Source organism: Carassius auratus, unplaced genomic scaffold (assembly GCF_003368295.1).
Source record: "Carassius auratus strain Wakin unplaced genomic scaffold, ASM336829v1 scaf_tig00008058, whole genome shotgun sequence".
Taxonomy (NCBI): domain Eukaryota; kingdom Metazoa; phylum Chordata; class Actinopteri; order Cypriniformes; family Cyprinidae; genus Carassius; species Carassius auratus.
The window spans coordinates 259,485-277,445 of NW_020523902.1; the positions used below are offsets into that span (position 1 = coordinate 259,485).

The 17,961-nt window shown below is 36.7% G+C and overlaps 1 protein-coding gene across 1 annotated transcript; it reads left to right on the top strand.

Moving 5' to 3' along the window:
- Positions 1–641: 641 nt before the first annotated feature.
- ift81 (intraflagellar transport 81 homolog) lies at positions 642–17,176 on the top strand. Its single transcript, XM_026245060.1, has 18 exons — positions 642–785; positions 1,032–1,135; positions 1,294–1,474; positions 2,272–2,361; positions 2,444–2,509; positions 3,236–3,346; positions 3,483–3,567; positions 3,933–4,096; positions 4,439–4,534; positions 6,474–6,620; positions 11,301–11,450; positions 12,519–12,647; positions 13,209–13,298; positions 13,453–13,539; positions 13,860–13,931; positions 14,018–14,103; positions 14,875–14,920; positions 15,698–17,176. Exons 1-18 carry the CDS (start codon positions 642–644, stop codon positions 15,878–15,880), a joined length of 2,031 nt encoding a protein of 676 aa, XP_026100845.1. The 3' UTR covers positions 15,881–17,176.
- The last annotated feature ends 785 nt before the right edge of the window (positions 17,177–17,961 follow it).

Here is a 17,961-nt window from a genome sequence, read left to right on the forward strand (position 1 = left end):
ATAGGGCCACCTTATTAATAAAAAAGTTAACATCGTATCAGATCATTATGTAGTGTTCATTTGAAATTAGAAATATCATGAAAATTAAAGAAAAAAAAAATACATACACACATACATATATAATCTTCTTAACGGCCGCCTGAAGTACAGATCCCTAACTAAAAACCTATATATATATATATATATATATATATATATATATATATATATATATATATATATATATATACTAATCCGTTATACTAAACGTTATATTAATCTTAAATTTTTTTTTTTTTTTCAGTGCAGTGCAATGCAGAAACAATTGAAAGTCTTTTAAGGAGACTTTTATTTTAAAAAACAATACATCTCTTAAGATGACCAACTTCCTGTTAGCAACCAGGCCTTGTGTGGCAACGGTTCCTAGGCAGAATTTGTTGATGTGTTCGCAGTACACGCAGTTACACAACGTATCCGATTATTTATCATTTTCATTTAGCTAAAATCAAATAAAAAAACGACATTCTGCGACAGAGAACCGTTCTCAGATTATCTGCTCGACAATTAGCTACGTTAGTTGGAAAAAAGTATTTTTCAAAGCATCGCAAACTAGTGAGATTTTTTTTCTTTTTCTTAGGTTTGAAACCCACAAAGCCTTAAAGATGAGCGAACAGCTGAAATTTCTCGTTGAACAGCTAAACAGGGAGCCTTTTAAGAAAAACTTCAATCTCATAACATTCGACTCTCTGGAGCCGATGCAGTTGCTGCAGGCTTTAAATGATGTTCTGGCTGAAATCGATCCAAAGGTAAGTCAAAAATCGTCTTTATTATTAACTTACTGATGCACAATATCAATTAATTAACATAACAGTATATAACTGTATTCTTTGTGTCAGCATCTGTCATCTGCTTTTTATAATCTATATTATATTTGAGAGGCTGGTTATCTGTCAGTTTTATTTGTACTGCATATTGTAAGTGTGTTCCCACTAATAGGCTGTTTTTAACTCTTTATATTGTCTCTTTATCTATCTATGCATCTTTTGTTTCAGCAAGCCATTGATATACGTGAGGAAATGCCTGAGCAGACAGCTAAGAGAATGTTTACTCTTCTGGGGATGCTGAAATACAAACCTCCTGGCGGAATGTCTGAAGCGTAAGACAGAATCAGTGCAAAATCTTATATGGTTGCCATATATATGGGAGCCAAGTTTGTTTTCGGCTATCCTAACAGAAAGATTAAATTGATTAAAAAGTTTTACTTTTGTACATTTAAGTGTTTCAGATATGTTTGAAATGTGTATTCGTCGACAGAAGCAGTTTTCGTCAGGGTTTGGTGATGGGCAGTAAGCCTGTGGTGCACCCCATCTTGCACTGGCTGTTACAGAGGATTCCTGAGCTGAAGAAGAGAGCGTACCTGGCCAGGTTCCTCGTCAAACTAGAGATTCCTGCTGAGTTTCTCCAAGATGATATAATTGCTGAGACCTACCACCAGGTATGACTACTGAACATATGGCTTAAAGTAATAGTTCACCTAAAAATGAAAACTGACACAACCTCAAGCAACTAAGAAATAACGAGTTTGTTGCTTCATCGGAACAGATTGGGATGAGAGTCGAAACAGCTGATAAAAACATCACAATGATCCACAACACAAATTCAGACCCAATTAACATCTTGAAAAGCTGTTTAAACTATCATTCTCATGACACCCATTCACTGCAGTGGATCCATTGGTGTGCAAGTGAAACATTTCTCCAAATCTGTTCTGATGAAGAAACATCCTCGTCTACATCTTGGAAGGCCTGAGCGTTAGCCTTGTAAACATCAACAACAAAATGTTTTTAGATTCTATTCTATTCTATTATATTCTATTCTATCTGTTTTGTTTCTTTAGCACACTAGACAAAGTTTATAAATAAACAATATTTTTGTAATTTATCAGAAATTAAATGAAAAACATTTAATTTGTACATTCATTGCTGGCAAATAACTAAATTATGCAAATCAGTGTCCCAAATTTGTATGATAAGCTTGCAAAAAATTGTAAAAAGAGCTGATATAATATTTAGAGTTGTTACTAAAATATTATGTATATTTTGTATTAATTATGGATTATTCTGTATAAATGATGATTGCTTACTTAAAAAAATATTTTGTCATTTGTTGAGAATGCTAAAGCCTCTTCTGTACCCTGTTTTTATACCGCCTTGAGATTCTGTTTGTATGTTTTTGCATGATTTTCGATTGACAGATATTTCTTTTTTGTGCTTTATTCTGCTGTTTTTATAGTATGAGGAGCTGGTGGAGGGATTCAAGAACATCCACAAAGAGTGTGAACAGCTGAAGAGCTCAGGTTTCTCCACCGCTGAGATTCGACGGGTAAGAAAGCCAGTCTTGCCGAAGTCCCATCTGGTCATGTAGAGTTTCACATTATATACACAATAATAATGTGTCGCTGCAGGACATTGTAGCAATGGAGGAGGAGAAGGACCAACTCATAAAAAGGGTGGAGCGGCTTAAAAAGAGGGTAAGAAAGACAGAGTGCTACAGAATCTGCTAATGAAACTAAATCAAATTATGGAAACGCACCTGCAAATGCACACGTTTGCTGAGAAGTATCAAAGTAAATTGCGGAGGTCATTGTTTAAAAGGCTTAATTGGAAAAATTAACAGTTTTAAATCCACACAAAATAAAGGACCACCAATGCATTCTGAAATAAAAACAGAGGGTTTTATTTAACAATTTATATATATATATATATATATATATATATATATATATATATATATATATATATATATATATATATATATATATATATATATATATGAAGAGTTCAGATGCAAAAACCTCTAAATGCCATCTGAAATTTTCATCTAAAATTAGGATTTTTATCAAGCTCCTATGCTTAGGTTGATTAATTTTACTTTAATTCCGATGTTCAGGTCCTTTTCCAGGTTATTAAAGTGAAATAACTGAACATAAATTTAGGAGCCTGATAAAAAACCTAATTTTAGATGAAAATTTCAGATGGCATTTAGAGGCTTTTGCATCTGAACTCTTCATATATATATATATATATATATATATATATATATAAATAAAATGAATGAATTTTTAAAATAAATGTTCATAGCCACAGAAGTTCTGAAGCTCAAATCGGAGCTGAAAATTCCATGTGTGCATATGATCATAACTCCTTGCAAACCCAAAAATACTATATATATTCAAAACCATGTTCTCGTCCACTAGGTGGAAGCGGTGTCAAACCACCAACGCATGCTGGAACTGGCCAGACAGCTAAGAGTGGAAAAAGAAAGAGAAGAATCTCTTGCTCATCAGAAACAGGAGCAAAAAAACCAGGTAGAGACAGTTTTAATATCTGCACGAATATATCAGTAAGTATGTTTATGTCTGAAGATTGGAGCTCCATGACCTCAATCAGTTATTGTCTACTGTACATTCTGATAGCTCAGGCTGTGTTTTGTCTCGGTTGTAGCTCTTCCAGGCAGAGCAGAGACTCCAGAGATGTCAGATTCAGCTCAAAGACTTGCAGCAAGCTGGTGCAGATGAAAAGCCAGAGAGTAAGTTGCTATACTTAAGGACTCCTGTCTCAGAATGACTCGGTGTTCAAGCGTAGGTCATGGGTTCGATTCCCAGTTTATATATACATAATGGTGATTTTGCTTTAGTGACTCACACCTGGTTTTGTGACCTTTTTGAACCTTTTACTCATATTTCAAGGATTTATTCACTGTACATTTATTTGTTAATTTGTAAATATATCTTGTGCTCTCACATTGTTTCAGAACTCCACAACAGTTTCTTTATAATGTTCACTGATTCTTATTACACTCTCACTGCAATAGACAAGTGTTGTGGCACATAGCGAGAACACTTTTTGTACTTTTATTTATAAAGGTAACATGCATGTGATCCTAAACCACAGGCCTCATGAAGAGACTCGAAGAGGACATCAAGTTCAACTCCTACATGGTGTCTGCGAAGCTGCCCAGAGAGCTGGAGAACATGAGAAAGGTGGTGCAGTATTTACAGAAGGTGGCGTCTGAGCCTGCTATGGGCCAAGCAGAACTGAGGGAGCTGGAGGACAAGGTCAGTCAGTGCGCATGGATTTGAATCTTAATGTTAAAGTCTGAACACAGAACCTTATAAAAACACGTAGACGTGATACTTCAGAAATCCTTCAGAAATATGCTGATCTGGTGCTCAAAAGCATTTATTATTATTATCAATGTTTAAAACCAATGTGGTGCTTAAAGAAAGTGTGGAATACAGTTTTTTCAGGGTTCTCTTATGTATAAGAACAGCGTTTATTTGGAATATAAATATTTTGTAACATTATAGATGTCTTATATTGTCAGTTTTGATCTATTTAATGAACCTTGCTTTTGAATGTAGTGTATATACAGTAATGAAATGTCTTTTGTTCAATAGATCAGAGAAACCAACACAGAAATCAACCAACTGATTGAGAAGAGGATGATGCGTAATGACCCAATGGATGATAAACTCTCTTTGTTCAGACAGCAGGTTAGCCATTATCTCTTTTCCCTCTTTCATCACCTACTTGAGGTAGGGTTTATTTTTGGTTGGGAGATTTCTGCCCAAACTTTATTCATGCAGGGTTGAGAAATATGTGATTTAGTGTTTGGTCCTTAAGCCTTTGAAACCCATCGTGCCCAGAATGGAAACACAGGGTATAAGTGACCATGTGCCATCATACCTGTATGGAGAGATGATGCCCTTGTCCTGCGTGTCTTTGAACTTGAAAGAATGTTTGATGTTCTCTGATTTGCTAATACAACAATGTGCATTTGTTTCATATGTAGTTGCCAAGGGGCAAGGAACTCGACCGGAAGTTGAAGTCGGGTGGGGGCTGCCATCTTTTAGCAGAACTTCACTTGCGTTAGCATTCCCATTGACTCCCATTCATTTTGGCGTCACTTTGACAGCGAATAACTTTACATCTGAGGCGTTTAAAGACTCTGTTTGTCCATTATTTATTTCTAAAGATACACGACAATGTATAAAGGGCTCCATTACCTTCTATGTTACATTATGGCCCCGTATAAACAGTTTTTGTAAAAAATAGGCTAACGATTGCGTCATAACCACTCGGCTCTCTGTCGCATTACCGTACAGACAGGTGGAGAAGCTCGCAGGCAATTAACTTAATATGGCGTAGTGGCGTTACATTTTAAAATACTATACAAAATAATTAATCAGTATACTTACTCCTGCTCACTCACGACAAAGAACTCCCCGCTCAAGCTTGCCGTCTCTGCAAGATTAACGATGGCAGTTTGCACGCACAGCTACTAGAAGATTTACATCTGGCAGACAGGTTGCTGACGTCGTCAAGCTTCGTTTGAGTCTGCGCGTCAGAAACGGAAGTGCTAAAAAACGCTAAAACTGGGCTTCATTTGTCTCAATTGAGTTCCAATGGGGTCGCTGTGTCCATTTCTTTTACTGTCTATGGTAGTTGCCAGATGTCCATTATCATAGCCTATTACATGGCTCTCTTGATTCTGATTGGTCAGTGGCGGCATTCTGATGTCAAATATTTTTGTATAATAACTAGACTGTATAATAGACCTTTGTCCCAGTCAACTGATCATAGAGTTGCGTTTTTTTTTTTTTCAAAAAGGCAGACTTTTCTTACTTCATGTGTTTTTCAATAACATCCATTCATCACTTTTACATAGAAAAACAATGTAAAAGCAGTGCAGCATAATGCAAAACCATATTCTAAACCACCACTAGTGAGAATTCTTCTATTTTGCATTACATTTGTTTATCAGCATAGTCTTGAGTCTGTCCGATTTTTTTCTTAAATGTGCTCCAGCACGATTTTTGATGTTCCAGAGGAAACAAAATATAAAAAACAAATTATATATATATATATATATATATATATATATATATATATATATATATATATATATATATATATATATATATATATATATATATATAGTAAAAGCTAAACTTACTAAAACTAAACTCTAATATTCAAAATTAAATTAAGATAATGTGAGCGTCAAAAAACCACCAAATATTTATTAAAATACATTTAAAACACATCGTAAGACTATAAGTCACACTTTTTTTTCATAGTTTGGCTAGTCCTGCGACTTATAGTCAGGTGCGACTTATTTATCAAAATTAATTTGACATGAACCAAGAGAAATGAGCTAAAAGACATGAACCAAGAGAAAACATTACCGTCTCCAGCCGCCAGAGGGCGCTCTATGCTCCTCTATACTCCTGTAGTCTACACTGAGCAGCATAGAGTCCAGTCTCACGGCTGGAGACGGTAATGTTTTCTCTTGGTTCTAAATAAATGTGACTTATAGTCCAGTACGACTTATATATGTTTTTTTCCTCATCACGTATTTTTGGACTGATGCGACTTATACTCAGGTGCGACTTATAGTCCGAAAAAACGGTAATTAATTTGTGTGTTTAGGCTGCTATTATAGTCCGTAAGAAGGAGGCCAAGGTGGAGGAGCTGCAGGAGGCCCGTGAGGAGTTGGCGGCTGTGGAGAGAGAACTGAACATGAAGAGCAGTCAGGCACGAGAGCGGGGCGGAGTGGAGCTGATCCGTGGAGATGAGGTTCTGCAAACAAACACACACTATCCACAACACATAGAGACAGCTGCAAGTGCTTCAGGGTAGACACACAAACTAAAAATATTACAAAATTATTGTGTTACATTAATATACTTTTGCAGTGTATATGCCTTAATCACCAGAATTGGCTTGTTTCATGTGTAATAGAAAACCAAATTTGCAAGGCATAAAAACATATGGTATGTACACTTAAAGGACACAGTGGCAGCTGTGTATGTAAATGAGCAGTGTGTTTTCCTCTGTGTTATTTGTGCCCTTTATTTGTTAGGAAAATTCTGCCAGATGCACATTTGCACCATCAGGATCAAGCATTTTGTTTACTCCTTTCCATATCAACAGAAGAATGGCACCTAAATCTAAAGTTTTTGGCAGAGAAGAACACTACTGCCTATTTTCTCTTTTTTTTTCTAGTCATGTAGAACCTATTTCAAACCATTTTTTTTTCAAAAAAATCTTGAGAGCAGTGAATTAGCCCTTTAAGCAGCACTGCTCCAATAGTGCAGGTGACAGTTATGTCATCTGGCTCGATCTTTCTCACACTGGCCCCAGTGCCAGAGCTGTCATGTTTTTTTCCCAGGATATTTCCAGGAGTAACTGTCAGTGATGAACAGGCATGTGTCTGTTTATGAGACCTGTGAACTATCCTGTCCTCACTTTTTGCTGCCTGTCTGCATTTTTTTTTTAACAAGCAGACGTTCCACTCCCTGGCTGGCATGAGGGCAGAGATATTTGCAGGCCAAACAGATAGAGCATCTCCCTTGCTAAAATAGCCACCACATCCCTCCCCCAATTCTGGACTTCCTACGATTTTATCAGCCTCTCCATGATAACACTAACTTCTGTCCATGGCTCATCCAACCGTGAACAGCAGCAGCCAAGTGATGGATAGCTGAAACTAAAGAGAGAGTATGTGTCTATACATGTGATAGGGATGTGCAAGTCTGAGCCACTGAAATAGGCAATAACCAAGTATGGTCAACTTGAGGCACAATGTAGAAGAAAACGGAAGGAAAGAATGGCTTTTGGAGCAGTGGGAGACCCAGCTATGACTCAAATTCAATAATCACAGGTAGATAATGGCAAAAAAGAAAGAAAGAAAGAAAGAAAGAAAGAAAGAAAGAAAGAAAGAAAAAAAGAAAGAAAAAAAGAAACAGTTCCATGTTCCCGGGGTTAGGGTTATGATTTCTAAATGTTAATAAAAATAAGATTAATTGTTAACAAACATTTTTTTTACTAGAAAGCAGTGCTTCTAAACTGGTTTGGCCTTGGGACCCACATTTTCCCATGGTCATCAAGCCCTGGCCCACTATTTGTTTATGTATATATATTTGTTTAAAAAACAAAACAAAAAAGCTAAGCAAATTTCTTTCACAATATTGTTGACACACACATACAAAGCCTAACGTCTCAAATCAAAAGATATATTCTTTATAAAAGTTAAGACTCTGCCACTCCCCCTTAAAATGGCTCATTCAAACACGCCCCCACATCTCTACATCACTATGTGGCAATATTTGCATAATGCCTCCCAAATGTTCACGCAAAGAAAGAAGGCGTGGTTTCAGTAACCACAGTTAGTGTTGAAGCAGCCATGTCAGGAAGATGCTATGTGTATCTACGCGATTATGGAAAGTGGCATTACATTTCCAACAAGTACTTGCAATATTTCGGCCTATCACAATGCACTGGTTCAGTTGACCAATCAGAGCAGATTGCGCTTTTCAGAGGGAGGGACTTTTCTAGAAAACGACGCGTTTGAGAGAGGTGGGGCATAGAGGACCTACAATAATACAGTATTTGAAAAATAATCATGAAAAATAATGAACATTAAAGCATGTCATCATATTCTGTTACACCAAATACTCAAAATAATGGTCTTTAAAAAAGCATCATATATCCTCATTAAATAGCAGTTCCAAACTAGTTTTTTGTGGTAACAATTTATTTTAGGGTCTCTTAACTTGTTGCTTATAAGCATGAATATTACTAGAATTTTAGCCATTTATTAGTAGTGATTAAGCACATATTAATGCCTTATTCTACATGACCTTTTTCTACATCCCTAATCTTACCCAGAACCTAAACATACTTAACAACTACCTTACTAACTATTAATAAGCAGAAAAATAGGATTTTTTTTGAAAAGTCATAGTTAAAAGGGACTAAGTGTTCCCTATTCTAAAGTGTCACTGTTTTTGTATATACAATTAAGTTGGTATGAGCCACCACAGTCATTTAAATATATTCAAAATAACACAAAGTGAAAATAACATGGCATTTTTGGAAACATGAAAACTGCTTCTGAATAGAATAGAATGAATATCATACCTTTATGAAAATCCTTCAAAGCCAACACACAAAATACCAGGTAAGTGATTTATTTACTTTTTAAGTGATACTTTACTTTTAATTCACACGGTGCAACCTCGTTGTTTCCTTTGCGCTTTAGTGAAATGATATACAGCGTGCTCCACCGCATTTGCGTGTGCAATTGAAGAGTGTTTGCTACAATATATATAATATATAAAATAAAAGTCTCACATCAAAAAAACATTTAGAATATATTTTTTGTACTGTTTCTTTGACCCTCCAGATGAGAAAAAACGTATGAAAGCAAAGTTAGATAAGAGAATATAGTTTTGTTTGCATTTTAGTAAATAAAAAAATGATTAAATCCTGATCCACACTCCTTGTTGGCAGTAATGCACCTTATGATGTATGCCAACTGCCAAAAAAATCTCTAATAAGAAGATGGACCTTGCGAACATACATAGATGGATCTATAGGTCTTGTGTTTTTCCACACACACAACCTCGTGTTTCCCTTAAATGAATATTCCAAGTTCAATACAAATTCAACTCAGTCAGCAGCACATGTTGGTATGATTGCAATTACAAAAAAAATCATTTTCTACTAATCTTTTTTTCTTCAAAAAAGCAAAAATCCAATTGTGAGACACTTAAGACTCAGGTATACTTTTTGTCATGTCCTACTCCGTTCCACACACAGCTGCACACACAGGTCTTTCATAATGTTTTCTTTTTACAATTAGCATGGATGGAATCGGCTTGTTCTTTTAAAATGCTCAGAGTATCACTGTTGCCAGCTAGGATACAAAAACTGGCCTGCTTGGGAGACGGAGCAAAACGTGGACAAGATTTATACTTTTGGCTTTAAAGTACAATGCAATTGATTCAGGCCAGAGTTCAACAAAACGTGAACTTTGTAACATTCATGTTTGGTGAACTCTGACCTATGAATTTGAATTACATGAAGACGTGATCAGTAGAAGAACAATACATCACAGTGTGACTTTAAAGCTACAGATTTGCAGTGGTGCAGAAAGTTTAGTAGACTGTATATTTTAGTTTTTGTATATTTATGTTTAATTTATACTTTAAAAAAAAAATGCCACAGAGTGTGACATCATATAAAATGTTGCAGTATCTAAAAAGACTAGTGTGTACGCTGCTTAAAAAATCTAGATGACTCAAATATCAACTGAATAATTAATATAAGATAAAAAGTGAAATTATTTTTGTGGTAATCAGCATTATGCAACAAATGCTGTCGGTTAAGCTTAACTTATATTGAACCTGCAATAAAGCATTTAAATGCTCACGTGTTTCAGTTGCTTGCAATGAGGGAACTGAGAACACAGCAAGGTATTATTGTTGCTCCCCTCCCAAACCACACCAACCTTGTCTGCCCTTGCTGTCCCAAAATACACAAAGCATAAACTCTCTCACACAATCTCTACATGCCCCAAGTGACATACGGCACATTGTGTGATTTCTGAGTTTGCTCTCTGGTGCCTCTCAACATTTATAGCCATTGGCAGTAGACAGTAGAATAGCCTGAGCGAATGAGCTGCCAGATGAAGATGTTTTTTGTCACTCTGGCTGCATGCCTGCAGGCTCAGGTTTCTTTTGTTCAGATCCACTGAGAAGTCCCAGCGGCACACTGGTTTGCCCCTTTTTCACACCCACTCATTCCTCAAGAGCTGATTTCTCCTAGAGATTCTCACTTTACCGGAAACAGAGCCAAGGCCACAATGTTGCCCTGACTTTGCCTCATTGCATCCCCTAACCCCGCACATGTACGTGCAGCGCAGGTGGTGTTTGCATGTCATTACCATTTTCCTATTTGAGACGGTGGCTTTGCTTTGCTTGTAGTCATTAGTGAGACACAGTCACTCAACCAGGACTCATTGTGTGCTGGGATCTGTGTTTATCCCTTCTGAAATATCCTGTCACATTTTCTCATTGCACAGCAGATTATACTGAACAGAATTTCACTTTTCCTATTTTTTTTTTTACTAATTATTATGCATATGGATTTGATGACCTAAAATTAAACTATGCTTAATTGTGAAACTACATGAGTGCTAATGTCTTTAAAAACTCATTTGTCACACCACAGGAGCATTTACAATTAACTAGTGAAGGCAAAAGGGAGATTAAAAACTGTGGAAACTTGCATGAAATGCAGAACAGTTAAACAATTTTTTCTTGTCCATTTTTTCCTTATTTTCTTTTTTCTTATTGTTCTTTTTTTTTCCTATTTTGTCCTTTTCATTTTATCAATGATTTTTGTCATGGATTCTTTTTTCATGTCTTAATAAAAATTTCAATTTGTTGTTTTTTTTATCCTGTTTTTTAGTTTAAGCGTTATGTGGCCAAGATGCGTGGCAAGAGCAGCGCTTATAAGAAGAAACGTCAGGAGATCGCTGAGCTGAAGGTGGAGTACGGTGTTCTACAGAGGACTGAAGAGATCCTGAGAGAACGACACACAGCTGGACAACAGCAGCTGGTAAACACATATTTATTTGTCATTCTGTCGTTCTTTCCATCCGCAAGATCTATAAACGTTCATACTCTGTGAGCTTTCAAAGAAGTGTTTTTTTTTTATTTGACAAATTACCTCAAATTATCATCTGTATTTATTTAACTTCAATTTATTTTAATTCCACCTCCTTACATTCAAAACCAGATGGCAATTCTGCATCCTGTTTGGTAAATTAATTCAAATCGAATTCAAATTCAGGAACTGAAATTGAAAATAGCACCCTGCTTAAAGTCCACATTTGTTCAGCTTACATCACTGGTGTTTTATCTTGTGTCTATCAGCATATCATTTCAACATCTTATACGCACTGGTACATAATCTACCTTCCCTGTACCCGTCCCTGTCTATTCAAATTGCATTAACGCTAAAGTTACAGCACCTTCCTGGAAATGACTTCACACCTCTGAACCCTCCCTGTCTCGGACTCTATCAGCAAGCCCATTTGACGCAGAAAGGCTGAGCTTGGGCTATTTATGATCCCGGCATTTGCTCCCTGTCTGCGTCCCATGCTGTTGTTTTTTGAGTAGGGGAATTTTCGTCCTCCGTTTTGCGGTTGGTTCCACAAGCCTGGGCCAAAACTGTTTTCACTGTTGTTTCATATTTTAGAATATCAGAATATAATCATTACTTTCTAATCCAATAATCAGAATATTCATTAGAATATAATCTAAGACGGTACTTGTTTTTATCAGTACCGAGACCGTTACTACATTTTGATGAAATATATATAATGAAAAGATTTTATTTTGCAATGTTCTGATGTATCATGCACATTGACATTTATTAGGTAAATAGGGTCGATTTTGATTTCATTATAAGATTGTTTTGCGAGAAAGCTTGGCTAATGTGTTTCAGATCTTGTTTGTTCAGTGGGCTGAAATTATACAGCTCACAGTTCTAATGTTTTTCAGGAACATTGATTGTTTACGATATGCAAATAATCAAACTGAGAAACATTTCAGTTAGTAATCTAATTGACAAGGCGAATAAACAGTTGTTCTATTTATGCTTTGCTTGTGTTCTGGCGTTCAGCAATCTCTGGAGGCTCAGCAGGGGATCTCGGGCTACAGCGATACTCAGGAAGAGCTGGAGAGAGTCTCCGCTATCAAGAGCGAGCTGGACGAGATGAAGGGACGAACGCTGGACGACATGTCTGAAATGGTCAGCTGGGCCAGGCGGATTGGATAATGATGCACAGCTCTCAGCTTGAAATGTGTTGTTTCCTCCAAATGTTCTGCTCGGTGTTACGGGAGACTGTCAATATGCATATTACATTGGGGAATGTTAAAGCTATTTAGAGTTTTAATTATTATCTATACTATGAGATACACTACCGTTCAAAAGTTTGGGGTCAATAAGCTTTAAATAATAATAATAATACTTTCATTAAGCAAGAATGTGTTCAGTTGACCAAAAGTGACAGTAAAGACTCTTGAAATAAATTCTGTTCTTTTGAAAGTCTGAAAAAATGTGTCACGGTTTCCATAAAATTAAAGAAGCACAACGGTTTTCAACATTAATAATAATTATAATAAGAAGAAGAAGAAGAATAAAATTTTTTTACGTTTTTTTAGGTTAAAATGAGTATATTGGTCAGTTCTTCTTCAATATATATACAATTTTACATTATTTTTGATAGATAAGATTGGTAATTTTAGTTTTAACATTTTGTTGATTCTCACTCGGGTCATCACCTGTCATGAAGATGTGTGTTTATTTCAGGTAAAGAAGCTGAATTCAGTGATAGCACAGAAGAAGTCTGCTCTGTCTCCTCTGATAAAGGACCTGAGAGCTCTGAGACAGGAACACGCAGTGAGTGACTGTTTAGCGTCAAGTGAAACACTGAAGATACAAAGCCATTTGTTTCTCTCCCCCATACTGAGATTCACTATCAACTACAAAGAGCCAATCAGCATATCAGCGCTGTCAGAATTGCATTCTCTTTTGTTTTTGCTTGTTAAAACAGGAGCTCGCTCCAGAGTATGAGCAAAAGAAGGCTCAGTATGACACCTGTGCTGTAGGACTGGAGAGCAACAGGTCCAAGCTTGAACAGGTATGACGGGGCTCAACCAGGGCTGTGAAGCATTCATAATGTGATGACAGTTTCTTTCAATTTAAATCAAGATTGAACTGTATGTAAAAAAACTGTAGATGTAAATTCAAATATCTATAAATGAAATCTGATTTGAGCTGCAATTATTCTTCCTCTTAGTCCAGTTCAGATTTAAGTTCAACATTCCGTGGATGTTCAAATTCCAACTCATAAATTCAAAGATAGTCAACCTTGGTGTCAACTTGACTGTTTTAGCATCTCATGTAACAAAATTGAATATACATGAGCAGGCAATGATTTAATGTCCCGATGTTATACAGGAAGTGAGGGTACTTAGGGAAGAGACGGCACAGGAAGAAAGCCGATATCATCACATTAACTGCATGAGAGAGGTAAAATCCATCTTCCTCTCAGACATCAGAGATTTCTAGTCCTGTGGTTTTCTTTCACTCTCTCCTCCCCGGCTTCTCTTTCACAGATTATTGAGAGTCAAATGCAGAGAGCGGCAGATCAGAGTAAGATCAATCAGTCAATGGACTTACAGGTGCGGAGGACAGCTCTCAGGTGAGAAACTGGAGATATATCTGCTATAGATAAATCCAAAAGCTCCAGTGAAAAGACAGGCGTGCACACAACACATGAATTCATGCTTCAGAACTGACAAACAAATGATCCCAGAGAGACTCTTTTGAGCTGGCAGCTCTCAGCACGCCCGCCTGCCTACTGCTCAGAACCGTTGTTGTTTTTCTTCATCTCTTTTGTTTCAGTTATGCTTCAAGTATCTATTCACCCATTTCTGATCCATGCAGCCTACACATTCGAAAACTTTAGCAGATTTTCTGCTGAACGTGGAGGCGGGCGATAGCCTTGTGGTTAAGGATTTAAGCTGTTAACACAAAGGTTGCAGGTTCAATCCTAAGTAGGAGTGACTCAGGAATGGGCAAATTGCTGTAATCATAAGTCATGAGTTCTTTTACCATTGTCAGGTTAGATTTGTTTTCTTTCCAAGCATTAACAGAAATTAGCTATAGCTACAATAGCTATAAATTCAACTTAAATTAAATAATAACATTTGTCTTTGCAGCCAATGAAAATAAATGTTGGGTTAGGGTTAGGTTAGGGTTAGGGTTAGGGTTAGGGTTAGGTTAACCCTAACCCAGACTAATAATAAGTTGTTTTGCAAAGATAATCATTTATTTCCTGCTATAAATCAAATTTTCATGTACACATAAAATAAGGCTTTGAAAGACTTGAGAAATAGTGCACAAGGCATGTGGATTTTTTCTTAAAGGCAAGTATTATATTAAGAAATCACTGTATATCCTTCTCTTACAGAGAGAAATACATTGCAAACACAGCAGAGCAGGAGTCCTTGGGCAAGGTGAGGATCTGTCAAATCTCTGACTCTTAACTTAGTTCCATCAGGCCATTTACTGGTCATTATCTCATCTGTCAGGGTCAACTTGGAGTTAGGGTCAACTTGGGTGGGGGCCTGGCCTCTGTGATATTTCTGCCGAACTGTGCATGTGATCATGCTAGTGTTTGAACAAAGCTTGTGTAATCATTGCCCTGATGAACAACCAGTGGACCACCCTCTCAGCACGGGGGAATGAGGGACGACTGCATGCCAAACTCTTCCATAACTGCCCATCCTGCCCTTTAACTTGTTTATAACTGCTACTTTACAAGCTTTCTGAATCCTGAATTATTTCTGAATTATGCCAACATTGACTGCCGGCACATGGGTACATTAAATTTAATGTCTCAGCAAGAATTTGAGATTCGGATGAGGTATCGTGGGTAATTTTTTCAGTAGCCCCTCACTTCAGAAAACAAGATCCAGGGGGCGTGGTTGGATCCACATCTAGCGGGTGGAGATTGGTAGGTTTAGGGGTGGAGATGGGTGAGTTTAGGGATCAAGGGGTGGAGATGGGTAGGTTTAGGTACATTATATATACAGTAAGGTGGGAGGAGTTGGATCTGGATCCAGCCACGCCCCCTGGTACTTGCGTTCTGCAGTGAGGACCGTCCATTTTTTGTGCACCAGCCATGTTTTGAACATATGTAAATGATTGTTTTTATCTCCAATGGGAGTCGGAACATGTAGCACTAGGCAGGTTTTTAAAGCCGATGAATATTGTTGTCTCTGGGTTTGCAGGCTCTACGTCAGCAGGTAAAGCAGGTGCGAGAGAACCAGGAGCCCAATATGAGACAGATGAAGATGTGGAAGGACCTGGAGACGCTGTTGGAGTGCAAGAAGCAGTGCTACCTCAAGGCTCAGAGTCAGGCACCTATTGGACACATCATCCAGGATGTTGGCAAGGATATGCTGGTTCTGTGATGCCCTCGTAAAAGTTGACTTTCTGGTCATTGATATATGAATTACATAAATCATTGCATACATTATTGTATATGTACAATTGTATATATATATTAATTTGTATGTTAAAGGAATAGTTCAAACATAAATAAAAATTTGCTGAAACATTACTCACCCAGGCCATCCAAGAAGTAAATGATTTTGTTTCTTCATCTGAACAGATGCAGAGAAAATTTGCATAATATCTTATCTCATAACTTGCTCACAAACAGTCAATGGGTGTCGTCAGAATGAGCATCCAAACAGCTGATAAAAAACATCACAATAATCCAAAAAAGAAGTCCATAATAACACTTCCTTCAGTGAAAAAGCTCCCTACCTGTTGTCCTCTTACATCAAAATCCAGCAACATGTTTGTTTAAAACTGTTTCAGACCGTTTTAGCTTTGATCTGTGCATATTTCTCTCCAGACAACATTGCTTTTTCACTGGAGCAAGCAGTATTATTGATTAGAGGACTAGTATTTTAGTCAGAGACAATGGATTGGCGTTAGAAACATCTTAATGTTGTATTTGTTTTAAACAAATGTGTTATTGTTTGTATTTGTATTTGTATCTTTCCACTTCACAAGAAGCTAATTAATAAACTGGAGTCATGTGAATCATGTGGTTTTTATCAGCTGTTTGGGCTATTATTCTGATGGCACCCATTCACTGCAGATCCATTGCTGAGAGAAATTGCTCCAAATTTGTTCCAATGAAGAGACCAACTCATCTATGCCTTGGATGGCCTAAGGGTGAGTACATTTTCAGCAAATTTCAATTTTGGGTGAACTATTCCTTTAAAACTGTATATAAATGCTTTCTGAAGTGAAAAGAACTCCTATAATGAGGGTCGTCTGGATAAGAGGGTTCAAAACTCTGACACACTGACTTCCAACAAGTCCTTAGTCTCAGTTTTGACACGTCTTCAAGAACAGAGCTCCAGTCTATGTGTCCAAAGATAATGCCCTACAAAGTGCTATACTTTGGATGCGTCCACGCTCCAGGTTATTTTGGGAAACAGCAGCCATGACCTTGGATAGAAGGGCTGTCCAATTTAGGAATTCAGTTGGATCTCCTTTTGTTGCTCTGTCAGGGTAGTGCTACAGTAGTACAGACTGACCTGTCCAATCATCTTGTGCCAGTAACTTATTTACCAAATGTTAATTTTGTTTTTCTGTCTTTTACACTGTAAGGACAAGTGAGAAGACTAGTTCATTAAAAATGTGTATGAATAAAGTCACACACATTGTAAATTAAAGATGTATACAATTATGCAATTATTGTATCTATTTTTTTTACTTTCTAATGTAGAATATTCAGCAGTTCTGATCCACTACATTGACCCTGCAGCTACAGGTGATACTTTTTTATAATATTCAGTAAAACTTTCTCTTTTTCTTTCTCTGTCTGGTGCATCCATCCATCCAGAATGTCATTGTTTGGATGAGAATCAGTATCACCACAGCATACCCATAAGCATATATAAATGGATCCTTTCTATAAAAATGGATATGCTAGAGATCCAGGGTGGTAATTCATTAATTTATCCATATATTATAATAATGCATGCATAGGTCACCCTGAGTAGGTGAAAGCACTGCATCCTGGCGTATGGATGCATATTCATGTGTCTGCAGTATAATGGACATCTGGCTGCTTAAATGATTTAATACTGAGTCAGTCTCATTCAAATTGGCCCCATCATAATCACAATTAGATTTTCTTTGATCAACAATTAGAATAGAATAGCTAATGTTTTATTACTTTTACATTGCAAAAGAGTGTATGTGATAAAAAATTTTTTTTTTAAATTGGGTAGTTAAAATTTAAATATTTGTATCCACGCTGATTTCATTTTTTTAATGCAATTTTCTTCTTACAATTAAAAATTACTAAAATGCTTTAGTTTAACCTTTAATACATGTGAGTGAACATTAATCATTTTTTTTTCAAGAAAACACGCACATGTTGTCTAAAAACCTGAACAAAAATGCAATAAAATGTGAACATTTGTTTTATTTTTATTGACGCACCGTGCAATAAAAGGGTCCTTTCTAT

What these genes read in the sequence shown, in the direction of transcription:
- ift81 (XM_026245060.1), top strand. Translation starts at nt 642, where the DNA reads ATGAGCGAACAGCTGAAATTTCTCGTTGAACAGCTAAACAGGGAGCCT. An exon ending in CTCTGAGACAGGAACACGCA is followed by an intron (nt 13,299 to 13,452) that starts GTGAGTGACTGT and finishes TTGTTAAAACAG; the next exon opens with GAGCTCGCTCCAGAGTATGA. An exon ending in ACAGGTCCAAGCTTGAACAG is followed by an intron (nt 13,540 to 13,859) that starts GTATGACGGGGC and finishes GATGTTATACAG; the next exon opens with GAAGTGAGGGTACTTAGGGA.